Genomic DNA, 27,182 nt, shown 5'->3' with positions numbered 1-27,182 from the left:
AAGGTATGACTTGCCCCTCGAAATGCTTTGCATTTAATCTACTCAACAACTCCCAGAGGAGAGTACCATAATTCTTTCTGTTTTATAGATGATAAGAGGAAAGCAAAAAGAGAGGAAGTAACTTGTCTGTATTCTAATAGCTACCAAGAGGCAAAACGACGACGATTCAAAACCTGAGCATTCAGGCTCAAGAATGCATGTGATGAACCATCACACAATAGCGCCTTTCAGGGTGTTCTTGCCAAAGGAAGACAGAACGAAACCACCTTAGCTAATGCTAAAGCAGAGCTTCTCAACCACAGCACGACTGACACTGGGGGTTGAACAGTTCTTTGCTGGGAAGTGCTGTCCTGGGCACTGGAGGATGTTAACTAGCATCCCGAACCTCTGCCCACTCCATGCTGGTGGCCTCTGGCCCACCACAGCAAAATCACTGACATCTTAATCAACAAATCATTGTGAAGTGGAGAGAGAAGTCTTCAAAATCTATGAAAACAGCTGAATTAATCAACAAGTTGATTTACCAGGAGAAGGCATACTTAGCAGTGATTACCTGATGGCTGACTGTACCTCAACAGCAGGAAGGGTGTGATTTCTTGAAGGATCAGTAACTACAAACCAGAATGACACCCGCTGCGTTACATTGCAAAGCAGGACGTGGGAAATTCTGCAGATGATGAGAAGAAAAAAAAATACATTATAAGCAAAAAACTACCAAATTGCATTGTAATTCCACTTCAGTGTTACGAGTATCTTAAGAGGTATCTTAGCTATAAATTAACTCATTTCTACTATTATGAAGACATGTCTCAATTAACAATAAAATAATATAGGAAATTTCCTTTATTTCAAAATCATAGGCTTGGGGATCATTCTTAAATAAGAAATTTAACCAAGAGTAAAACAAACCCAAAAACCAAAAGGAATGACTCAGTGGAAGGCGGCAGGAATTGCAACCTCCACCACCTGTTAGGTGACAGCATCCGTTTCCTCAACACTTGGCCTGGCCTCCCTAATACTGAAGTCTTTTCTGTTTCCTCATCAAGATCTTTCTAGTGTCCTCCTCATTCAGCCTTCCACCTCTCAGAACCAGACAAATCTGTTGATCCACTACTTGCTGCCTCTCTTGGCCTCTGTCTCTGCCCTTCTCTTACTTCAGTATTGGGGTTGGCCTAGTAACAGACCTCTGGACTGAAGTGCTCTAATCTTTGCAAGCAGGCTTTGAACACTGTTTTTGTAGGTATCAGCTTCCAAGTGTAAACGGGAAATGTGCCTCACTCTACCCTGTATACCTGGATCATTTCTTCTTTCACAAGAAAGAAACGGCATTGTTCTTTAGATTAGAGACAATCTATATATGAATGGATGAAATGTATGAAGGTAGAAAATTACAGGAGAGTGCACACTAAACCAATATTGTCTGGGTTAAGAAATGAATCCTGAATGACTTTCTCCAGTCCTTAAATATAAAATTTCCTAAAGTGACATTAGCAACCACTCTAGAAGAAACACAGCCTCTGTGGATACAAGGAAATTCACTCCTTTCCCTTAAAGGAGCATTCAAGTGCATTGTGTTCATTTTTACATACTGAAAGAGAATGCCCTTCTGTCAATTTTCTGTAGTTTTCAAGACCTGGTACAGATTATCTATTTGTTGCCGAACTTCGTCTCTGTTCAACTGTGCCGAACAGAAACACAGAGAGACTGTTGGGTGAAGTATACAAGAGTAGCTTTTACTGCTTTGCCAGGCAAAGGGGACCACAGTGGGCTAATGCCCTAAAGACTGTGTGACCCACTCTGGAGGGGGTAGTGAGGAGTTTTATAGTTTTCAAGGAGCAGGGTATGATCACCTCGTGAACAATTCTTGGATTGGTGGCATCAAGGTGAAGTTTCAAGCATCATTAGTTTTCAATTTCAACCAGTCTAGGATCTGCGTTCTTGTGGTCAGCAGTTTTCTTCAACTGGAGGGAGTTGTGCTCTTGCCAGGTCAGTCATTCAGTCATGTCTGATTCCGGGATCCCATGGACTGCAGTCCATCATGCTCCTCTGTCCATGGGATTTCCCAGGCAAGAATGCTGGAGTGGTTTGCCATTCCCTTCTGCAGGGGACCTTCCTAATGCAGGGATGGAACCTGGGTTTCCCGCATCTCCTACATTGGCAGGCAGATTTTTTTTTATACCACTGAGACACCCAGGAAGCCCTAAGGGGTGGGGGGGTCAGCTTCCTGTGAAAACAACTTAGGAATGTGTTTCAGGCCTTTATCTGTATCTTTCAGGAACTTGGAGTCAAATGATTCTGCTATGTAGCCGAATTACAGTCTAAACTGCTACTAGTTCCTAGCCCAAAAGCTATTCTTTGTTTCTGTATTTTCACATTGCCCAATCATTATCTTTTCAGTCACTGCTTTACTTCAAAAGACAAGAATACAAAAACTTGTACACTGTTTCATTTTTGTCCCTTCAAATATAAAGCACAAAGATTTCAGGCACTCCTAGGCTGATCTGCCCAGAGCCAAGATCCAGAGCCTGCAGCAGTAGCTTGGAGGAACCACTCTGGTCAGAGGGCAGGGGCAGCCGCTGAGGTCGTGCGTCCGGGGGCACAGTCCTAGTGTGCGCAGGACCCCGAGCCCGGAGGACCCCGAGGTGCCAGCGCCACATGCGCCAGCCTGTAGCCTGACGCCAACGGTTGCCTGAGCCTCTTGCGCTTCACGTCTGCCTGACCTCGGACTCCTAGAAGCCAAAGCAGCTCGAAGATCCGACCCCACGGCCGGCCAGCATGGGCAGCTTCTTGAGCAGGTACCTGGGCTGGTGGCTGGGCACAGACAAGGCCGCGCAGCCTGGGTTCCCAGGGCCCTCTCGCCTCCCGCTGGGCCGGGGCCCAGGCCAAGTCCTGTTGGTCCGCCGTGCGTCCGGAGGCCGCAGCAGCCGACTCCGGGGCAACTCGCCCACCTTGTACCGTAGTCCGACCTGCAGGGCCTTGGTGTACCAGGCCTGGAGGCCCTTTCCCAGCTGGCTGCTCCTCCACCACTTCAAGGGGCTGCGCTTTTCCCGCCATCGCAAGACTTCCAGGAAGACTCGCCCGCGGAACCGCCGGAACCGCCGCAGCAGACGGAGCCTGGTGACCGTCCAGATCACCCTCCCTGAGCGCACCGGCAGCGTCTACACGTGCCTGCCCCGGCTGGAGCAACCGGACGTCTGTGCCAATGAGACCGGACTGAGAACCCTCACTCGATGCCAGAAAGGAGAAAGGAGCTTCGACGAGCCTCACTTGTTTGACTGTTCTGAGACCAAGAGACTGAGGCAGAGCCCGGAGCCCAGGCTGTCGGCCTTCCAGCCCGTGTGTAGGAACGGAGTGGTCCCTGCCTTTGTGCCCAAGCCGGGTCCTCTGAGAAGCAGCTTCTGCTGCGGGTTCAACAGCATCTGAGAAGCAGATTTCTGGCCCTGCCTGAGCCTTTCCAGCCTGCAGCCCACCCTGCTCCAAGGCCAGCACCCCCCACCCCCTACTCCCCCCATCTGCCACCCCCCAACCCCCAGGGCAGAGTCACAGAGCCTCCCTGCAGAGATGGGAGCAGACCAGCACTCTGTCCTGGGCCTCCTGCAGCCTGATGTCCCCCTCTGTCCAGACAGCCAGGGACCAGACACCACCTCCCCATGAAACTCCCACCCACAGTTCTTTTACCCAGCTGAGCCCTGCCCTACCCCTGCCTGAGTCACATATTACCGCAAGCCACCTCCCTCCACCCCAGCCAGCACACCAGCCCAACCCCCGAGCCACCCTGCCACCCTGCAGAGCCCACACTGAGGGGGCACCGCTAATTCCCAAGCCTTCACTCCTTCCTGCCTTTTCCCCCAAGAAGACCCTTCTCAGGAAGGTGAGCTTTTCCCTCTATAACCTTTATAGAGCTTAAAGGTTGTTCTTCTTTTACATAATAATAAAAAGTTTCATTATTACTATGAGGATTGTCATTGTCTTCCTTTCAAAAATTCAAATATTAGGATTTTACCCACAGTATGTTTTCTCCACCTTGGCTCTGTTGGGCCAGACAATTCTCTGTGGGGTGCAGACCTCGGCATCACAGGGTTTTAGCAGAAACCTTGGTTTCTCCCCTCTGGGTATTCTGGTGGCTCAGTTGGTAAAGAATCTGCCTGCAATGTGGAGACCTGGGTTCGATTCCTGAGTTCAAAAGATCCGCTGGAGAAAGGAACAGCTACCCACTCCAGTATTCTGGCCTGGAGAATTTCATGGACAGAGGAGCCTGGCAGGCTACAGTCCATGCAGTCGCGATGAGTCGGACACGACTGAGCGACTTTCACTCACTCTCTGGTACCTCTCCTCTAGCTGACAGCACATAACCTCCTTTGAAAATCACACCTGTCTCCAGTCACTGCCAGATGTTGCCAGGGAGGAGGGGAGGGGGGTCGGTGCAGAATGACACTGGTGGAGAATCACTGAGGGACAGTGACCTCTGCTGGCAGGAACTCTCAGCCTGGTCTCCAACACATGCCATTTTTCAAAAACACAGAGATGAACAAAATGAAATGGCGTGTGCTGGACAATAACATATCCCCCAATTTTAGAATGCTTGGGGTGCTAATGACTCATGTATTGGGCCTTATATAACAGCGAGACCCGGTTCGTTTCCTGGGTTGGGAAGATCCCCAGAGGAGAGGGAGAGGCTCCCACTCCAGTAATTCCTGGTTGCTTAGAAGGTTAAAGAATCCGGCCTGCCAATTGCACGGGACCTGGTGTTCACAATGCCGCTGAACTTGGGAAGATTCCCCTGGAAGGAAGCATGGCAAACCCACTCCAGATTTACTGGCCTTGGAAGATTCCATGGCAGAAGCGAGGCTTGCGGGAGACATAACGGGAGTCCCCACCAGGGCGCTTCTGAATGGGGGTGACCGAACAACGAAAGTAAATTAGAGACTATGAAGCAACTGAAATACTGAAACGTCGACAAACTACTTCACTATTTACCCCTTCCTATCTCGAAGGCACCACTACCTCCACTTCATACTAAAGCAACTTCGTGCCAGCTCAATTCCAGAAACAATAACGACACATAAAAATGCGCCAATGAAGTAAGTAGGGACAGTTTCTCCAAAAGAAGACATACGGATGGCTAAGCGATAGAAGACAAAACCACATGAAATAAAAGCCTACTATTTGATCAAAAAGTACTCACTCAATGCTCATAATCTGCATCCATAGGAGTGAGAAATTGCAAATGCCCCAAACTCAAGAACCTACAGATGGACTGGAGCGTGACCACTTCACTACCAGTCAGAATGGGGCTGGCGTATCCAAACATCTGCAAGGCAATAGAGAAGTTTGCCTCGGGTGCCCCAGAATGCAAACCTGGTGTGTGTTGGAGACGATGATTTACTAGGGGCGGGAGGAAACCCTCCTACACTGGTTGGAGCAGTGCACCGATCTGCGTGGACCATGCCAAAGGAACACTGTAATACCGTGGTTCATCAGCCCAACCAACAATCGCCCAACTTTTGTTCAAAGACAAGAGCTGAAGACAAAAGATTGAAAAAAGGTGACAGGTGTGATGGGAGATTCCTTAAAAAATTGCAATTGGAGTAGAACCTTATCTGTGCCAATGGGATAAACACTATCCCAGCCCAATTAATTTCGCCACTTTCTTGAGGGACATAGGTTATCGCACCGAGACCCGACGCAGAACAGATGACTTACCACTGTAAGTAGAGATTGACTGTATTAACAAGAGAGACACGCCGTGGTTCAGATGTACCATGGCAGTCCTTGTCCCCGGAACCTGTAGTCATTGCCGTGCCTGAGCACTGGATGTTACAGTAGCGCAAGGGGGAACATGCTAGGGAAAGCCATACCCCACCCTCCTGATAGTTCTTTAGGCTTCTACTGTGTTCGCTATTGAGGCACGTTCACATGGGAACAGTAAAGCAACCACTTGCAATGCAGGGGACCTGGTGTTCAAAGTATCCGCCGATGTGAAATGGAGGAAGATCCCAAGCCTGTGAGGGAAGACCATTGGGCAAACTACCACTGAAGTTCACACAGATAGATTTTTCTGGTGCACTGATAAGAATATTACCTCCCAGCCGCAAGTGGGAACCCAAGTTAAGAGAGCAAGATATGTCATTTGACTGGATGCAGTTTGGATGAGATGGATGACAACTGGGAGCAAACAGATAAAGTGGAACAGAGCCAGAAGAAAAACGCTATATACAGTGCCTGCATAAGTCGATCAACAGACTAACAACAACACACAAGCAAATAGACAAAATAATATGGACCTAATAAAGTAAAAAAGGGAGCATATGAGCATCAATTTTGATCATCTTCAGGTGGCACAAGACTCACCACTTTAGAATAGTGGACTCAATAAATCAACACAGAAATGAACTAAGAGACAAGATGCTGGGGGATGCAGAGAATTGGAATCTCAAGCAGTGCTGTGGGTATCAATGAGTCCAGCCCTTCTGAAAGACATTGGATATGTTTTTCCTTGTAACACAGTAGGGCACCAGAAACACTCTTCCACCCACTCACATCCCCCCCCACAGACACACACAGATGGTGAGGTGGTTCTTGCCAGCCCCCTTAGTCAGCTGAGAGAACTGAAAGAACCTAAACGTCCAATAAAGAGAAGGGATAAAGTCAATATGGTATTGCTACCAAGGGACGACTATTCCACAGATTTAAGGCAGGAAAAGCCAGGGTTTCCTCCACGGCTGGGTTTGGGCCAGATAATTTGTGCTGTGCACGCCCTGTGGGTTGCAGGACGTTTAGCAGCAAAGGCCTCTATGCCTAGGATCAGCAGGAACTCCCAGTAATAGCAATCAAACATGTCTCCAGAGCATTGCCAAACATTCCCTGAAGGACAAAATGACCCCTAGTTGAAACTACTGAGCTAGAGTTACATTTTTTTTTAAAGCAAAAGAACTCAAAAATATCCTGTCCAATGGAAAAGGTGGGAGTGGCATATTATGGGTGGCACAGCCATTCCTATCCATTAAGTAAAAACAAAGTAACAAGCTGGCATAATAGAGAAGGCCAGAACCAAGCAAGGGGTCATTTGGACACTTGGCCTGGATTGTTCCATCTGAAGCATCTTTAAATCTGTCAAACATGAATTTCAAACTATTCCCTTTCAGAGAGAGTTGGAAAGACAATCCTATAAACGAGCAAAGGTCCTCCCTCCCATTGAGTTCAGACAGAAGGTAGAAGCACAATAAAGTAAACGGCACACTGCGGACAGGGAGGGCAAGCTGTATGAGACAGCTCAGCAAATGGCAGTGAGAAGCGCAGGTTCGACCTGATATCCACCCCACCCTTTGAGGCCAACGGACGGGCCCCTCTGGTCCCCCGAGTACCAGCGACATCCACTGTCCTATCCCGTTCGCATTCCAATTCTTCACTCAGAGTTGTCACCAGACGCAACTCAGTGCTGTTACCACAGCAACCATCAACAAAATACAAGGAAAAGCTGTTACCCTACTTACGATGATAATGATTGTCCGGGTCTATGTGATAAAAATTGTTTCCGGTATACTTGTTAAAGCCACATTTTACATGGGAACAGTTACTGTTTTATCTACTAGCTCCCCAATGATCTTTGGCCACCTGAAAAAACACTCAGCAAATGTCTTAGTGCGTGGTGTGGTGTGAGGTGGTATGTGGCGTGATATCCTTGCTCCTTTTGGGCTCAGACTTAGCAGCGCACATAGACTAATGGGCATTACTATTTCCACACGTCATTTTATAGACAAATAATAACAAAAACCATAAAACTGAAAGATACTGACCACCTAATCTGAGAGAATGGACACTAGTCCCAGTTGAGGAGAGTGGGAGGTATGTTGTTAAAATCACTATTTTGTTAGTGACGTGGTGTGCAATTGCCTCGAAGAATTCCCCTTACTCATATAAGCGAAAACTACTTAGAACATTTTTCTTCCGTGTGGTAGACATTCTCCAAGTTACCACACGCCCACTGCTCTATCGATGTGTATACTGACTCACTTCTTACATATCTTTCAGACCTTGAATCTTCCTCTATTGCACCAACAGAGTTTGTGTTCGGCACCTCTCTTATATCCGCTAGTCTACCCGTCAATCACCGAGCGAGATAAACGAACTTGATTCACCGCCCATTTTTCCTCCATGACTGGCACCGATCCTCGTTAGTGCTATAGAGATTTGGCCTCTGTATGCCCTAGGAAGCTAACTGTAGATAAATCACTGCTTTGCTCCTCTGTTTCTCTGTTGAACCCTATGTGTGTATGAGTGAAGAGTATCCTCATTTCATACAATGAAGAAATTCTCGTGAACCATTTGTGATATGTGTTAGAGTGGCCTAAGGTTGACTTGAAAGAAAAATCCAATCATACAAAGTCATAAGTGGCATGAGATGGTGATTATCCACTTGTATAAGGAGTACAAAGAGAGCATTATAAGAAGAATAATAGCCAAACTCCTGTGTGTCTGCGGTGACGAACACAGAGAAGAAAACAGGACACCAGGGCTTTTATTCCTGACAAAGGGAAGCGTATACATTCTATCATTTCTCGCATTCAGTCTCTCAATAAATTGAAATATTGGAATTCCAGCGCGTAAATTCATATTAAACTGTTTTCTAGATGATACTATGTTTCAATTGGGTGTAAATTTACACCCGCATTGAGTTAGTAGCGTGACCTGGTCCTCAAGGAGGTAATAGTATTCATTTTCATAGCTATATCACAAACTCGTTAACAGTAAGCTCGTAGGATATATTAGTGGAGTATAAGAATACTCTAATCTTCTGTCGCCTAGTACAGCGATTCATACATGAGGTCTGATTGATCACACCATAAGAATACCTCCGCACTCATTGAATTTTTCCAACCTCAAGTATCACCTTACGGTGAATTTCAGCATAATTTAGTTAAACTATGAATTTTAAATTTGGCGTTATTTGGTAACCCTGCCTAGGTGCTCTCGCTGTGTAGTGTGTGTCTCTCGCTCTGCGTAACAAACGAGGCACCCCGTTTTAGTCTTATCCATTGTATGTATTATTCCACCATCCTTCTCCTAGCAGCAATCATTATTGATATATATATTATATACGAGAGGACATCTTTGATCGTCCACACAATCTCTTATCTACAGTCAAAGCGACATATCATATATCATAGTCGTGCGTCAAGCCATAAGCAACATAGCGTACACACTAGAGCAATCCAGAATTAGTCTACCTCAACCAAGGCTGGTGCTATATTGCAAGAATAGCCGCGAACATGAAGATGCGGCATAGCGCGTGCGGGATGTGTTTTGTAGCAAGTTTACCCCCTGCATTGAAGTGACTAAGAAGTGACGTGAGCTACTCGAAGGCCCCAATGAGAATACACAACGACCCGTGCTGACTCAGGGAAAATTGGAAGCCAGCACATCGAGTGAAGAGATTTATTTTGAGACCTGCGCCTTCATATATGCAACAAACACCCCACTCCACTGATAGTAACACCAAGGGCCCAGCTCCCTTGAATACTTCAAGATAGGTGATGCCTGATAGTGTTGAGAAAAATATAAGCTCTGTGAATCTTCTCAGCTTGTGAGGCAAAGGTATGCTCAAACTTAACAATAATATAAACATGCTTAGATATTGTTGGGTGTTCAGCCCAAGACATTTGCCTGTGTAAGGCAGTAACTGTCACCATTGAAAATGTGGTCTTGCTAACAAGTTATAAATGAACTTACACAACTCTATAAATAGATATCTACAGAGAGAATTACGTTTTCTTATCTTCTAAGTATATACTCAAAAGTGTTACAGCTCATATTCACTTTCATAGTGATATTATTTTTCGTTTCTACGTGTGTCTTTGTTGTTTTTGAAATCTGTGCTCTTATATTGTTCTGTCTCTGTTTTGAAATCATTATATTCTGAGTGAATAGTAACTTAGTGAGACTGCCACGTTCCCAACACATGGACCACCACGCGCTCACGCTCGAGTCCTCCTTCGCCTCCCCGACATGAGCGACTTGCTACGTGGCGCGGTGTTCGTGCGCTCCCATAGTTCGCGTCATCCCCAGGGTCACGCTAGCGGCGCTCGAGAAGAGTCCATGCTGCACCGCCTCGCTCACCTCGTTCATACTACCTTGCGCATCCCTCGTCTGCCTTCGTCCAGTAAGCTTACTAGACTTCTCTATACTACTGGACCACGGTGCAGGTGTGCGCGTTTATATATCATTGTTTTAGAATTTCCATTCTCCCAAATCATCCACCCTCTCTTTTCTCCTTGCTGACTGTCCTCAACCTTTCTCTGACTCAAATGGAGTGAATGTATAACACATCTGGTGATGATTTATTCCGTGTGTCTGTGACCATATTGCGTCGGTCTTTCATTCCTAATATCGTTCCTAATTGCCTCACTATATATTCTCAGATTCGTGCTTACTCATGCATATATTGTGTTTTTCTTTCTGGCATATACTTTCCCGAATCTTCGTGACTTATATTCTAATTGTCATCTCGTGTTTCATCCATATCATCAGAACTATTCAAATGAATTCTTGATTTAACACGAGTTTCAAAGACTTGCGTTAGCTGATAACCTCCATGTCTGATAGCAATCTCAGATGCATGTACGATAGAATAACATGAACACATATAGACCATGGTTTGCGTATCCGGAGTCTCTGCTGTCTCTAGATTAACATTCTTCAGAGGCTTGTTTTCTATATGCTCTCTGTCTCGTTAATTGTATATTAACACTCTAGAATGGATAGGATATTCGTGGGCGAATGTGATCATTGGGGGTAACAGTGTCTCTTTATCCAATTTTCTGATGTCAATTTCCTCCTATGGTCGCTGTCGATCAAATTGCCAGCAACAAGTGAGCCATTTGTTCTGTTCAGTTGGGCGGTGTATCTCTCAATTGGTGATTTTTATTTATTTAGGAGTAGTTCGTTTATCTTTGCATTTTTGTGTCAAATGGATTCATACCACAAAACCACACATGAATTCTCACCATTAATGCTAACCTCTAGCTCAGTAGTTATGTGTCGCAAGTTTACCTTTATTGGCATGTCACCTTTCTAGATCCATACTCAGGGAATGTGGTTTTAGGGAAGGGGCTATCACCTTTCTTGTCACAGCCCCATCGACATTTCCAGCATTTATTTGACTTGCACATTTTTGTACTGGAGGATTCCTGCTGGAGATCTCGCCAGCCATTCTGCTGGTTAGTGAAGTGGACTCCCATTGTGGTTTTGATTTGCATTTCTCTATGCTCAAATAATGAGTGATGTAGCAAGACATCTTTTCAGTGTCCTTTGTTATGCCATCGTGTCATGAGTCTTCCCTTTAGCGAGATATGCGCGTGCAACCCACCAGGTCCGCTCTACTTAGTTCTGTTGGCCCATTTGTTTCGAATATGGGTCCCAGTTCTATATTTATCAATGATTTTGTAGAGCTGGCCATGAAAGGCTTGCCACTAATGTATATCTTTTGAATTTATGGTTGTCTGGTCAGTATATTTTGGAGTTGACTCTCTACTTTTCCTTCGCGCCTTTCAGTTAAGTGCCTGTCGCTCTCTTTTACACCCATTGCTATCTATTTTCGCCTTTGTTGTTCAGGAAAGCTATATTATAAAGTTATTCAGTTTCAAGATTTCCAGTATTGTTTATTTTTGCTTTTATTTCCTGAATTCATGGGCGAGCGTGATCAATAGAAGGTATCACTGCTCAGTTTGATATTTTGAAACTCGTTTCTGAGAAGTGGTTTTCTCCGCTTCCTCTGCTCTACTATTGGTTTCTCTGTGAAACGGTTTTTATGATTACTGTTTTTCTCAGTTATCTCTCAAGTTTAAGATTCTTTAATCCACTTGATTACAGTGTGTGATCGTTTTGTGCTGGCACGGTGATAGAACAAGGATAGAACCTCTAGTTTTCAATTCCTTTTAACTACACGTGCGACTGCTCTGGACTCGATGGTTTTTGCTCCTCGTGAGCCACGCACTGTTAAAAGAGTTGTCGGTGTGTAGTCCTATTGTATAGTGATTCTGTGGCGTCGCGCACTCCCCCTGTTGTCAAGAGTATGGTTCTGTCCAGTTATTCGTTTGTTTGTCTTGGCAGTTGTTAGCTCTCCTCGTACGTGTCTTTGTCTTCTAATATATATAGTTCGCAGATAGAATCAACTATCCAAATAGACAGCTGTGTTCGTGATCCTTTGGCGGACTCATTGGGACTCTCCCCACAGCACTGGCACACATACTGTGGGCTTAGGATCTCCAATGACTGTAGTGGTCTTCTTGTACGTGTACGAATGCCCCCCTCGAAGTCAGGCAACTGGCCTGATTCCCTAGCGTCACCTCCCTGGATTCCATACTTTCGCTCGTTATTCCTCAACGTATTTGGTCTTTGAGTTGCTCAATACTCGCTGAAGATCGAATAAATGAGTAGCGTTTTTTGTCTCTTATCATTTAACCAAAATACTATGGACAATATTTGTGTCTGAAGTTCTCGCTTGTGTAAATGATTAAGCTGTGTGCTTAAGTCGTTGTTGCCGCTACGTCGTTTGAGCGCTGCATTTGATCAGGATAGTGTGACTGGTCCATTGCACAGTTCGATGAGCATCACTTTGCCTTGTCCTATTGGCGGATTCTTCGTAGGGCCCCTAATACTCAATTATTCGAACATATTAATGATTTCTCTCCGATCCTGGACTGATGGAACCATTGGTATATAGCCAGGATTCTCCAATGTCTATTCCATAGCCAAGTCACAAGGAGAAGGAAAAAATCAAATCGATAAATACTAGTTTAGAAAACTCAATGACTCGCGAGGAATTTGGAATCACAAGCAGGACTCACCCCCTCACGAAATATTAGACAAGAGGTGACTCGCGTAGTAGCACTGTACTTACTGTCTAGAGCCACCGTATGCATTATGAGGCCAAAGTAACTAGATGGAACAGACAGGTGAGAAGAATTAACATGGTACGCAAGATTCTTAGAGGAATGGAGCGTTTAAGCAACACATTATTTTCCAAACCCCTTGATACCAGGACAGAAAATATAGAAACATCCTTCAAACAGGACCACTCATCCATGCGAAAGCACACAGAATTGAGGAATACGATCGATAATCCCAGAAATCTGGGTTCAGCACAAAACATAATACGCCTGCCACGTCCAAGAGGATCCGGAACGTTGCACAAGCTGAATTCTCACCAAAAATAACATGAAGTATATTCTCGAAGCAGCGAGCAAGCTAACACACCTATCGCCTCCCATTCAAACTCTTTCTCAGAATAAATTGCAGAAGAGAAAGAGTTGGAAAGCTGGTATCCAATAAAGTTCAATTCTTTAGTCCAGCGAGCGAGTAAGGCACACCACCATTTTCCACTCTTTTGATTCAGCCCATCTGTGTCATCCTGTACTTAGAAGAAATGGCATGTGTCACAAAAAAGGATAGATTTAAGTGACCGAGGCCAAATTATCACTGGAGACCAGGATTGGACAGTTCCTGCTCGGAAAACATTGCAAGAATTGCCCCGAAAAGACAGTCTCACTCTGACACATAAACCTCTCTCAAGCGCAACTCTCAGAAATATCTCCCCAAATCCACCTAACCACCAAAAGTGTGATGATCATTAGGATCATTGCACCCAGCACATTTCACCCCAGTCCGACCACCCTACGCTATCACCCAGGTAGTACTGGCAGTGAAAGTGAGTTCTTCGCAAAATCCACCAGCAATCTAATCTCAAATGTAAATATGCTACAGGTTTAACATAGATTGGAAATCAAATAACGCATTATCGACACTTCATCTCAATACTCGCTTTTTTACAAAACTCTCTCTCTCTCTCTCTCTTACTCCTAGGAAAGCGAGGAAGTGAAGGGAGAGAGAACACATACGTCAACAAGTAATGAGCTTTATATGATCTGATGACAAACCCCACCCAGGCATAACGACTTTCTATCCATCTCCCAATTGGGCTGGAAAATCACAATGCTAAGGGCCCCGACAATCTTCCCCCCTAATAGTAACAGGAACAACGCACAGGGTGGACTGTGTCCATAACTGCTCGCTCCAGCCACCCTCTCTAGAGTTCAACGCTAATTCAACGGTTCTCAGCATATACTGGGCGAAAAGGAATTTATCTTGAGTGGGGCCTATGCCACGAAATGTTCCAGTTATCAGCATAACAAAAGGGGATTCTCCCAATAGTGCATATGGCCACAATTGGATTAAAGAAAAGCACGATGAGAATCCCCGTTGCTCACTGATTGCACTTGGCGGCAATGTCATGATCATTGTAACTCCTCCTTACAGTCTACCACTGGAACAGAGACCCACCTAATAGTACCTCCATCGCAGAAGATTTAGCGTTGAGTAAGGCCTCATCTCCCTTCAATTGCACATGTGGATGAGCGTAAATCAGGTTTCCGCACCAGCCCTAGTGAATAAAACAGTGCACACACCACAGAACATCCGGGCGTCCTCATTTCCCTGTTACACCCTAAGGCCCACATACCCGGAATAATGAGAATAATGCATTCCGTCACAGCGCACAAAAGAAGTAATAATTCTCAAAGGAAACAACCAAATATCCCGTCCTGACTCACTCGGGCGATGGGTATATGACGTTATATGAGATCATCAGACACACCGCCAAATTAACCTTTAGGGATAACATATATGTGCTATTCACCTCTCTAGACTAGATAGAGTTCCTTGCAAAATGGTACATATGTGTTATAAGAAGATGACTTATAATACCACTAGGACCAGGACATGATTAAGAGCAGTATTCCAACCAATAAGCCAGGAGGAGGAACCACCTAACTAGGTCATTGTGCGCGCGTACGAAAAGTGATTATACCCCCTGTCTCCACAACCTCAGTGGGATCATTACATGCTCCAGCCGGACAACCCCGAATATCCCAATTCCATTGTCCGCACTAGGAAAAAACATGTGCTGGCTCTATAACGCTTTACGACTAGAATGGATCAGCTTAAGATAGTGGCATTTTCAAAGGCAGCGTTATGTGTCATTTGTGCGGAAAGTTTGGAAATGTTGAATGTGAATCAGCTGTAAGAGCCAGTAGAAGGTTGATTGGATAAGCTCTTAAGAACGTAAGTTGATCTGGGTTGAAAGGGTTCCTTCCCCCTTCAAAAGTAGTAATAGTAGATGTGTCCCGTATACCTCCCCTCTCCCTCCCATGGATGCTCTTGGCCAAAAAAAACTAAGCCTAAAGGTTTTAAAGAGCAAAACACCACCAGTAAGTTTGTGCCTCCGCAGTGGTTACCACTTAGAATAGTTTACACATGCCAGCTACCCTGCCTAAGAAGTCCTAATCTAGGAAATTGTCACTGCCCAGAGCTCATGGTATCCATATTCTTGTGTATCTGAGTCGAAAGGGTAAGGCTTGATCCCTTGTGTGCATCGCGAGCGGTGAAAGTCTTTTTTGAACTCCATTGACGATATTTGCGAAAAAACCGCGAGCGAGCTCAGTCCCACAGGATTAGCAGGCCAGACTCTCTCGTTATCCTCGAGAAGGCTAGGCAGTCGCAACCAAAGCGCAAAATAAAGCTAGACGGCGAACGTGAGACAAGATGGAAAGATGCCCACGCGAGTGCGGCTCGTCTGGTTGGCGTCAACCATTACCCGTGTTGGATTTTTGGAACAGAATCTGTTGAGGAATCAATTTGCAACCCCACAGCACGCTGATAACTGTGGATCTGGCCCAACTGATGCCCCCAGTGGGGAGAAAACATACTGTGGAAATAAAATCCTACATATTTGGATCTATATAAGAACAGGAAAAGGATCCCATGAACCCAAAATACCCGCATCATAGCCTAATTAAATCCGACACAAACGTGCTTCTAAAAGTGTATGATATAAGCTTAAAAGCATAGAACAATCCTTTACTGTCCTCTGAGTTGACACCAAGGTATACCCACTGACTTATGACGGGCAAAGAGAGGCAGTGCTAAATCCCTCTAACCCCCTGAAGCCCGCAAGTAGCGCAGTCTGTGTTCTATGGCGAAGGGAAAATGGACAAAAGCCAGGAAGGGGGGAGTGAAAGCGCCTTGGGAATTAGCGGTGCCCCCTCAGTGTGGGCCTCTGCAGCGGTAAAGGCGCCACCAGGTGCCGTGCTCATGCCGACCGGCGATTGCGCCAGCATCGGTCGATGCTGCCAACGCCCCAACCCCCCGAGTGCCAGCCCTGCCGACCCTGCACGAGGCCCGTCCAACGTACAATGGCCATCATTGCTGCGATGTTCAGCGCTGTGCGCACAGGAGGCTCGCACGTGCACTTCGCTACATCCGTTAACAAGGCGCCAAGATCGTTCTCTACATCCGGTGCCTGCATGCTTTCTACTCTCCACCTCAACAGAACTTGGAACTACCAACTATGTAGACTCAGCGTAACAAATAGGGACTGATGGGCCCTCACTACTCGTAGGTGTTAGCGTCACGAACGCGAAAGGTCCCGGGGCACAAACAAATGAAAAGGTACCAATTACTTGACGTCTGGGCCTCGACAGAAAAGATTCAACTGCAAAGGGCATTTTAGTGCTATTAAGACTCTTGGAAGAGGGGTGAGATGTATGCAGAGAATAACATGGAAACTTATATTACCATATGTAAGATAGGTCAATTCAGTTCACTTCAGTCGCTCGGTCCTGTCTGAGTCTGTGACACCCCATGGACTGCAGCCTGCCAGGCTTCCCTGTCCATCACCAACTCCCGGAGCTTCCTCAAACTCAGTCCATTGAGTCACTGATGCCATCCAACTATCTCTCGTCCTCTGTTCTCCCCTTCTCCTCCTGCCTTCAATCATTCCAAGCATCAGGGTCTTTTCCAATGAGTCAGCTCTTCGCATCAGGTGGCCAAAGTATTGGGATTTGGCTTCAACATCAGTCCATTGGACGGACTGATTTCCTTTACAACTAACTGACTAGCTTGATCTCCTTGCAGTCCAAGGGACTCTCAAGAGTCTTCTCCAACACCACAATTCAAAAGCATCAATTCTTCGGCGCTCAGCTTTCTTCACAGTCCAACTCTCACATCCGTACATGACTATTGGAAAAACCATAGCTTTGACTAGATGGACTTTGTTGGCAAAGTAATGTCTCTGCTTTTTACTATTCTGTCTTGGTTGGTCATAGCTTTTCTTCCAAGGAACAAACGTCTTTTAATTTCATGGCTACGGTCACCATCTCCAGTGATTCTGGAGCCCAAGAAAATAAAGTCTGTCACTGTTTCCATTGTTTCTCCATCTATTTGGCATGGAGGGATGGGACTGGATGCCATGATCTTAGTTTTCTGAATACTGAATTTTAAGCCAGTTTTAAGCCAGTAAAATAGGTAGCCAATGGGAATTTGTTGTATGATTCGGGGGAATTATGAACTCAGACAGGAGCTCAGTATCAACCTAGATGGGTGGGGTGGGGGAGGAGGATGGAGGGAGGTTCCAGTGGGAGGTGGCATGTGTATACTTATGCCTGATTCACGTTGAGGTTTGACAGAAAACAACTAAGTTCTGTAAAGCAATTATCCTTCAATTTAAAAATACATAAATTTATTTTAAAAAAAGACTCTTGAAGATCAAGTTCACAGTGTGAGCCTAACAAAAGATTAAATTCAACATGGAAGCCAAAACTCCCAAGTTGCCAGAATCTGCCCACAAGCTCCATGCTCCATCTGAGAATTGACCCAGGATTGTGGGGGAGAACAGGACTTCTGAATTCCATGTTGCTTGTTGACAGCCTTTGTCGGGAGGGGTTCTAATTGTTACCCACAGGAGAATTTCATAGACTAAGCTTTGAACACCATTTTCAATTTTATCAGCTGACATCCCCTGGGAGCCTATCAAGCACCCTGTCCATCAGCAACACAAGACTTCTCCGGGCCTGGGGCCTGAGGCCAAGTCTGTATTCCCAAAGAGCCGTCCATGTGGACACTCAGGGACTGTGAAATGAATGGATGGATGGATGAACTAACAGAATGGAGAAATGAGCTCCATCGTTTTTATTCACTGTTTCTACAATATCCCAAAAAGAGAGGAACAGAGAAACTAAGTTGGGGGTAGCATAGCAATAATAGAAAAGGAATCAAGGAAAGGAGGGAGATTTCTTTCCCAAACCTTTGTTCCCCAGTCACAAATATTCAGACAGCATAACACAGAGGACTCCCTAGTATACGAAGACTCCTGAATATCATGCAGACAGAAATAGCCAAGAGGAAGTGTACATGTAAAGAAAGTTGGTGCTAAAGTAAGTAACATGAAGACTGATTTACAGATTTCAATAGATAATTTACTTAGCGACCAAAAGATGCAAATTCCTTCCATTTATACATCATACATCCAATCAGCATGACTTCTTCCACAGCCTTTCTTCCCAAAGTGACCAGAGTGAATGTCCTCTAGGGTTTGCATGAAATGAAAAATCAGCCAACAGCACTTACTGAACTAAACACGTCTTTCAAAGCATGTTTTGATGTAATAAACTGAAATGCCTAAGTTTTTAAAAGTTCTCATCACGACAAATCTTATTACAATACATGGTGACAGATGTTATTCACACTTATTGTGGTGATCATTTCACAATACACACAAATATCAAGTCATTATGTTTTACACTTGCAGCTCACATAATGGGCTCTATTACAGTTCAATAAAAATAAACACAGAGCGAAACTGCACTAGCACAGCTACATGGAAAACACACATTTTTAAGATTTGTAAATATACGTGGGTCTGATGGAATCCTTTGTATTCACTTGAATAATAATTTTGTCAAACTGTGTCAGAAACAGCAATACTTAGACATAAACAATTGCTTCTGTCAGCAAACCACTAAAAAGATAGAACTGTCCACTCCCTTTCCTAAAGCGTGGGGAGCCCTGCACTGAAGGGAACTGTCTAAGAAGTGGCTCCACTGCCACTTCTCATCAGTGGCACCAGACAGGGCCAACTGGGCTGAGAAGAATCAGGCTCTTGTTTCTTGAAATCAAAGGACTAAATAGGAGCTGGGCTGCTCTTTTACAAGCACAAGACCGTTAATCCCCTTACCATGGATACAAGAGTATGTTGTTCCTTCTTAGATCACAAGGCTTATCCCTGAATAATTAGACAGAGGGAGAAATTCATTCTGTGCCCTACATCATTTTACTCAGAAAGAGAACACCGTGCTTGAGTTACACTTCTTCTCTGCTAAAAATGATAAATCATCTGATAAAAACAGTATTTGAGTAAAGGAGGCAGATAAATTTCTCAGTTGACCTGGAAAATGGAATAAAATTTCATCATAATTTCCTGAGATAATACTTTCAACATTTAAAACTTCCTGTGAAAATCTTTTCAAAAATCTGGACTAAACTTTACAACAAAACCTTGAAAACACCTGTTTACTATTTTCAAAGTCCCAAGAAAACTGAATGTAACCTGATCCAATAAAAGCAGAACTTTCTTCCACTTAGTCTTTTACTTGAATCATCCCCCCTACTTTTAAGAAAACTCGTGGAAGAGCAAGAAAAGCACCTGATATCAAGATCTGCCAGTAATGACTTCAAAAGAATTGGTTCTGTCGCATTCATTCATCTTCCATGTGTGCCTGGGCCAGCTTCTCACGAATGTCCTCTGTGGGACCTGGATTTACCCATTACCCCGAGGTCTCGGGGCTTATATGGCAGCCTACACAGCAGGCTTCCGATAGTGGCTACCCGTTTCTCTGGCTCCCACCCAGCAGTGCGGCACATGCAGCCTCAGGAGAGCCCAGTGAAGAAGTCTTCTGCTTCTCACACCATTGCCTTGGGTGCTCTGTCAGCGCTCTCTCTCCTTCACTCCTGCAGCATCTGGAGGGACTGATGGAGCTGGCGTGGCATTTCTGGCTGTTTAAGAGCTCAGGCCAGTCTCATCAAAACCTAGATCAACTGTCTTCGCGCCTCTAACACCCAGTTTCCCTCCCCACTGGGCTGGCCTGTGCAGGATGCTTTCTGCCCTCCAGGCTCCACTCCTCCTGCCCATAGCCCCTGACCTCCCCCGACTCCTGCTCACTGAGGGATGGAAAAGGGACAGGGGAGGGGGCGGGGATCTGCAGGAGAGGACGAGGCCAGCTTCGGTTCCCCAGGTGGGCTCCCCCTGTGCCCCTGCCTGCTGGTGGCCTCATCATGGCGGGCCCTCCTGTCCCTCCAGAGTGTGCTTGGGGCCTTCGGAGAAGGTGTGGTGATCTCTGCACTGGCCCTTCCCCTGGCACAGACGATGGCTTCCACCTCGCCCTGCCTACCCACTCTCCGCCTTCCCTGGGCCCTGCACTTGGATCCTGGGCCCCACAGGCCCGTCCAGCTCCCTTCAGTGGCCTCCACTTGGCCCCAGCAGCCATCCGAAGGCAAACTGCTGGCAAAGCCGCTCTCGCTCATGCAGGCTCGAGCTGCCTTTGCCTTCAGCTTTCTCCAGCTGAGAGGCAGGTGCCAGTCTCTATTCCACCCGCAGGATGGTCTCAGTGCCTGGACACACTCTCATGGTGTCTGGAGCTCTAGGCGTGCTACTCTGCTGTTACTCCTCGGCACGTGTGCAAATTGGGGAACGACGTGCCCATCTCTCCTCTCACCGACGACTCCTCTCTCTGCTGCCGGCTCTGTGTGACCTGGGGTGGGCAGGGGAGCAGGCAAGTTTGGCACCAGTGTGGCCTGGACACCAGCTCCTCACATGGGCCCAGCTGTCAGCTCCCTGTGGGCTGCAAGTGCAGACTGCTGCCACCCAGCCCATCAGTCCTCCGGGGAGGGTGGTGGAGGTGCCCCGCTCCCTCTCTGTAGGCCCACACCTCTGCCTTTGGGACCCCTGACGTTCTCTTCCACTGCTTGCGTGGGGTCACGTTGAACACCCTCCTGCAGAGTCCAGCCAGGTTCTACTGGGTCAAGGGTAGGCCGCTCGTAGGTTCCCAAATATGCAGAGGAGACAATTACCCTGTGTCATGGAGGTGATCATGACACCTCTCCATTACTCTGTTCATTGCTATCTTTAGCGAGTTGTTGTTGACTTGCTAAGTCATGTCTGACTCTTTGTGACCCCATGGACTATAGCCCTCCAGGCTCATCTGTTCATGGGATTCTACAGGCAAGAATATTGGAGTGTGTTGCCATGCTCTCCTCCAGCGGATCTTCCTAACCCAGGTATCAAACCTGTGTCTCCAGAGTCTCCGGCCTGGGCAGGCAGGTTCTTTACCACTGAGCCACCAGGGAAGCCCTCATTAGTGAGTTGTTCTTTACATTTTCCATCCAGTACACCTCAGTATCTCTTAAGTTTTCTGCAATATCCATAGAATAAGCAATAAGCAGGAAAAAAAATTTTTTTAACTGACAAACGTTCACAATTTGAATCCCTGAAGCCATCCTCAAAGGGATACATGCCACCCCTCTAGAATTCAATCTGCCTGACACTGGCACAAAAAGACCTCTGAAAGGCAGATTTAAAATCTGATCCATTTGCCAAGCTACTGGTGTTTTTCTGTTACCTGTCACACTTGGGAGAGGCAGTCTGCCTGGGAAGTTGTTTTCAATCTATCTTGTGTCGTGTGGTCCCCTTTCCCAGAGGGCCACATGCTCGGGTAAAGATGCAGCCACCTTTAGGGCAGCGCATGTAGAATCGGGCCCAGCACCTGTACTGCATCTTAAACACATCCTGATTCATTAGGCAGCCCTCATCACTCAGCCTGCTGACAGCAGTACTGCTGAGACTCAAACTGAGCATTTACCGGGAAAAATTTGTTGAACCCCAATCTAGTTTTTCACTTTTCAATTTTTTCAACTGACATTGGCAACAAAAGCTACTGTATATAGCCTATGCATCCAGTTAAAACATCTCAGCAAATAAACCAGATCATATATTCACAGACTCCTACAAGGTGCAGGCTTGGGAAAATAAAAAATTTCAAAAGTGAATTTCTCAAAATTAATCTAAAATATTATAAATTTAAATTAACTTTTCCTAAGAATGGAAGCATGATTTAACATAGTCACAAGATGAAATTTTGCACTCAGAGGAAGTAAGAGTATAATAAAAAACAGTATATATAAATTCTGCTGATCAAGAATGACAGCAAGATTAAAAGAGACTAGTTGAGGGGTTTTAGCATTGTAAGATGGCCAATGGCTTTTTTTCTTATGTTTTTCTTTTTTTTAATTGAGGTACAGTTTATGTACGATATTATATAAATTTCAGGGGTACAACATATTGATTTGCAATTTTAAAGGCTATATTCCATTTACAGTTATAAAATATTGGCTATATTTTCTGTGCTATATAATATATCCCTGTAGTTTATTTATTTTACATACAGCAAACTCTACCTCTTAATTCCACGCCCCTTCTTGTCCTTCCCCTTTCCCTCTCCCCTTTGGTAGTCACTAGGAGCCACCCTGTGTCCGAGGTCAGAGGCGGTGGCCGGGAGGAGCAACCCCACGCCCGAGGCCAGGGGTGGCGTCCGGGAGGAGCAACCCCATGTCCAAGGAGCAGTGGCTGTGCGGGTGCAGGAGGCCTAGAGGAGCCATCCCACGCTGAAGGTCAGGAAGGGCGGCAGTGAGGAGATACCTCTCGTCCAAGGTAAGGAGCAGCGGCTGTGCTTTGCTGGAGCAGCCGTGAAGAGATACCTCACGCCCAAGGTAAGAGAAACCCAAGTAAGATGGTAGGTGTTGCAAGAGGGCATCAGAGGGCAGACACACTGAAACCATACTCACAGAAAACTAGTCAATCTAATCACACTAGGACCACAGCGTCGTCTAACTCAATGAAACTAAGCCATGCCTGCGGGGCAACCCAAGACGGGCGGGTCATGGTTGAGAGGTCTGAAGAATGTGGTCCACTGGAGAAGGGAATGGCAAACCACTTCAGTATTCTTGCCTTGAGAACCCCCATGAACAGTATGAAAGGGCAAAATGATAGGATACTGAACGAGGAACTCCCCAGGTCAGTAGGTGCCCAATATACTACTGGAGATCAGTGGAGAAATAACTCCAGAAAGGATGAAGGGATGGAGCCAAAGCAAAAACAATACCCAGCTGTGGATGTGACTGGTGATAGAAGCAAGGTCCAATGCTATAAAGAGCAATATTGCATAGGAACCTGGAATGTCAGGTCCATGAATCAAAGCAAATTGGAAGCGGTCAAACAAGAGATGGCAAGAGTGAACATTGACATTCTAGGAATCAGCAAACTAAAATGGACTGGAATGGGTGAATTTAACTCAGATGACCATTATATATACTACTGCAGGCAGGAATCCCTTAGAAGAAATGGAGTAGTCATCATGGTCAACAAAAGAGTCCGAAATGCAGTACTTGGATGCAATCTCAAAAACGACAGTATGATCTCTATTCGTCTCCAAGGCAAACCATTCAATATCACGGTAATCCAAGTCTATGCCCAACCAGTAATGCTGAAGAAGCTGAAGTTGAACAGTTCTATGAAGACCTACAAGACCTTTTAGAACTAACACCCAAAAAAGATGTCCTTTTCATTATAGGGGACTGGAATGCAAAAGTAGGAAGTCAAGAAACACCTGGAGTAATAGGCAAATTTGGCCTTGGAATGTGGAATGAAGCAGGGCTAAGAGTTTTGCCAAGAAAATGCACTGGTCACAACACAAGAGAAGACTCTACACATGGACATCATCAGATGGTCAACACCAAAATCAGACTGATTATAATCTTTGCAGCCAAAGATGGAGAAGCTCTATACAGTCAACAAAAACAAGACCAGCAGCTGACTGTGGCTCAGATCATGAACTCCTTATTACCAAATTCAGACTGAAATTGAAGAAAGTAGGGAAAACCACTAGACCATTCAGGTATGACCTAAATCAAATCCCTTATGATTATACAGTGGAAATGAGAAACAGATTTAAGGGCCTAGATCTGATAGATAGAGTGCCTGATGAACTATGGAATGAGGTTTGTGATGTTGTACAGGAGATAGGGATGAAGACCATCCCCATGGAAAGGAAATGCAAAAAAGCAAAATGGCTGTCTGGGGAGGCCTTACAAATAGCTGTGAAAAGAAGAGAAGCGAAAAGCAAAGGAGAAAAGGAAAGATATAAGCATCTGACTGCAGAGTTCCAAAGAACAGCAAGAAGAGATAAGAAAGCTTTCTTCAGCAATCAATGCAAATAGAGGGAAAGAACAGAATGGGAAAGACTAGAGATCTCTTCAAGAAAATTAGAGATACCAAGGGAACATTTCATGCAAAGATGGGCTCGATAAAGGACAGAAATGGTATGCACCTAACAGAAGCAGAGGATATTAAGAAAAGGTGGCAAGAATACACAGAAGAACTGTACAAAAAAGATCTTCACAACCCAGATAATCACGATGGTGTGATCACTCATCTAGAGCCAGACATCCTGGAATGTGAAGTCAAGTGGGCCTTAGAAAGCATCACTACGAACAAAGCTAGTGGAGGTGATGGAATTCCAGTGGAGCTATTTCAAATCCTGAAAGATGATGCTGTGAAAGTGCTGCACTCAATATGCCAGCAAATTCGGAAAACTCGGCAGTGACCACAGGACTGGAAAAGGTCAGCTTTCATTCCAATCCCAAAGAAAGGCAATGCCAAAGAATGCTCAAACTACCGCACAATTGCACTCATCTCACATGCTAGTAAAGTAATGCTCAAAATTCTCCAAGCCAGGCTTCAGCAATACGTGAACCGTGAACTTCCTGATGTTCAAGCTGGTTTTAGAAAAGGCAGAGGAACCAGAGATCAAATTGCCAACATCTGCTGGATCATGGAAAAAGCAAGAGAGTTCCAGAAAATCATCTATTTCTGCTTTATTGACTATGCCAAAGCCTCCGACTGTGTGGATCACAACAAACTGTGGAAAATTCTTCAAGAGATGGGAATACCAGACCACCTGACCTGCCTCTTGAGAAATCTGTATGCAGGTCAGGAAGCAACAGTTAGAACTGGACATGGAACAAAAGACTGGTTCCAAATAGGAAAAGGAGTACGTCAAGGCTGTATATTGTCACCCTGCTTATTTAACTTATATGCAGAGTATATCATGAGAAACGCTGGACTGGAAGAAACACAAGCTGGAATCAAGATTGCCGGGAGAGATATCAATAATCTCAGATATGCAGATGATACCACCCTTATGGCAGAAAGTGAAGAGGAACTAAAAAGCCTCTTGATAAAAGTGAAAGAGGAGAGTGAAAAAGTTGGCTTAAAGCTCAACATTCAGAAAACGAAGATCATGGCATCCAGTCCCACCACTTCATGGGAAGTAGATGGGGAAACAGTGGAAACAGTGTCAGACTTTTGCGGGGGGGGGGGGGGGGGCTCCAAAATCACTGCAGATGGTGATTGTAACCAAGAAATTAAAAGACGCTTACTCCTTGGAAGAAAAGTTATGACCAACCTAGATAGCATATTCAAAAGCAGAGACATTACTTTGCCGACTAAGGTTCGTCTAGTCAAGGCTATGGTTTTTCCTGTGGTCATGTATGGATGTGAGAGTTGGACTGTGAAGAAGGCTGAGCGCCAAAGAATTGATGCTTTTGAACTGTGGTGTTGGAGAAGACTCTTGAGAGTCCCTTGGACTGCAAGGAGATCCAACCAGTCCATTCTAAAGGAGATCAATCCTGGGATTACTTTGGAAGGAATGATGCTAAAGCTGAAAGTCCAGTACTGTGGCCACCTCATGCGAAGAGTTGACTCATTGGAAAAGACTTTGATTCTGGGAGGGATTGGGGGCAGGAGGAGAAGGGGACAACAGAGAATGAGATGGCTGGATGGCATCACTGACTTGATGGACATGAATCTGAGTGAACTCCGGGAGTTGGTGATGGACAGGGAGGCCTGGTGTGCTGCGATTCATGGGGTCGCAAAGAGTCAGACACGACTGAGCGACTGAACTGAACTGAGGTTGTTCTCTATATCTGAGTCTGTTTCTTTTTGCTATATTCACAAGTCTGCTTTATTTTCTGGATTCCACATAGAAGTGATAACACACAGTATGTGTCTGACTTAATTTCACTAAACATAATACCCTCCCAAGTACATCCACATTGTTGCAAATGGTAAAATTTCACTCTTTTTTCTGGTGGAGTAGTATTCCATTTGTATGTGTGTGTGTACACCATCTTCTATATCTGTTCATCTATTGATGGGCACTTAAGTTGCTTCTGAATCTTAGCTAATGTAAATAACATTTCTATGAACATTGGGATGTGTGTATCTTTTTGAATTAGCATGTTTCTTTTTTCTGAAAAATAACCAGGAATGGTCTGCTGGGTCATATGTTAATTCTATTTTTAGGGTTTTTTTTTTTTAACTTTTGAAAATAACATCTTTAAAGCTTTTGCAGAGGTAAAATATTAAACTTAAAATAGGTCTTAGTACATCAAAATACTAAGTTCTCTAATTGTATTCCAAGATGGTCTTTAAAATATAATATCCATAAATTACAGAATAGCAACCTTGGTCTGCAATTGTACACAGTGAATTTTTACAAACATAATAAATATATTTACGCCTGTACACATATTTTTGGTTTTTTGAGGAAACTCCATACTGTTTTCCATAGTAGCTGCACCAATTTACATCCCCACCAATAGAGTTCCCTTTTCTCCTTGTATTTTTCCTTTCTGATTTTTTAGAAGGCAATCTTCTACTTTTTTTATTTTAAAAAGGATATAAATTTCATTTCAGAAAGAATGCTTCAGTTTAAAGGCATAAGTAAAAGCAAATATATCTTTTCTAAAAATCTATAAAATAAGAGTAGAGTTCACTTAGGGCATTTTTTTTTTTTACCTTACACCCCCTTCTTTTAATATTTTGAATCATGTGAATATGTTACATATTTTAAAATACGTGTGTGTGTGAACACACAAATCCACATATTGTATGTTTATTTTGTTCCTCCAAATGTTACTCTTCTGTTTATTCCTTATATTCACAGCTCATACATAATACATTGTGGCTTTGAGTAGGACCAATAAATAGAAACCCTCTCCGCTAGGTTTTTAACAGAAGACAAAAGAATGAAGCAAACAGGAGACCAAAATAAAAGACTTCATTGGAGGATATGACTTCCATCAGCAGGTAAATTTCCTTCCGAATTGTAAAAAAATTCTGAAATGAGATAAATTCATCTCTAATGACCCAGGTAGAGCTGAACAGCTATCACCACATA

The 27,182-nt window shown here is 44.8% G+C and overlaps 1 protein-coding gene across 2 annotated transcripts in view; it reads right to left on the bottom strand.

Moving 5' to 3' along the window:
• The window catches only part of TMEM27 (transmembrane protein 27), a 49,426-nt gene that overhangs the window by 16,029 nt on the left and 6,215 nt on the right, over positions 1–27,182 (bottom strand). For both annotated transcript variants that reach the window (XM_018043779.1, XM_018043778.1), the window contains exon 4: positions 554–667. In XM_018043779.1, coding sequence (XP_017899268.1) covers positions 554–667 — 114 coding nt within the window. The remainder of the gene's footprint in view (positions 1–553; positions 668–27,182) is intronic.

Source organism: Capra hircus (assembly GCF_001704415.2).
Source record: "Capra hircus breed San Clemente chromosome X unlocalized genomic scaffold, ASM170441v1, whole genome shotgun sequence".
Classification (NCBI taxonomy): domain Eukaryota; kingdom Metazoa; phylum Chordata; class Mammalia; order Artiodactyla; family Bovidae; genus Capra; species Capra hircus.
Note: the sequence above shows the minus strand (reverse complement) of the source record. Positions and strands in the feature narration are given on the sequence as shown.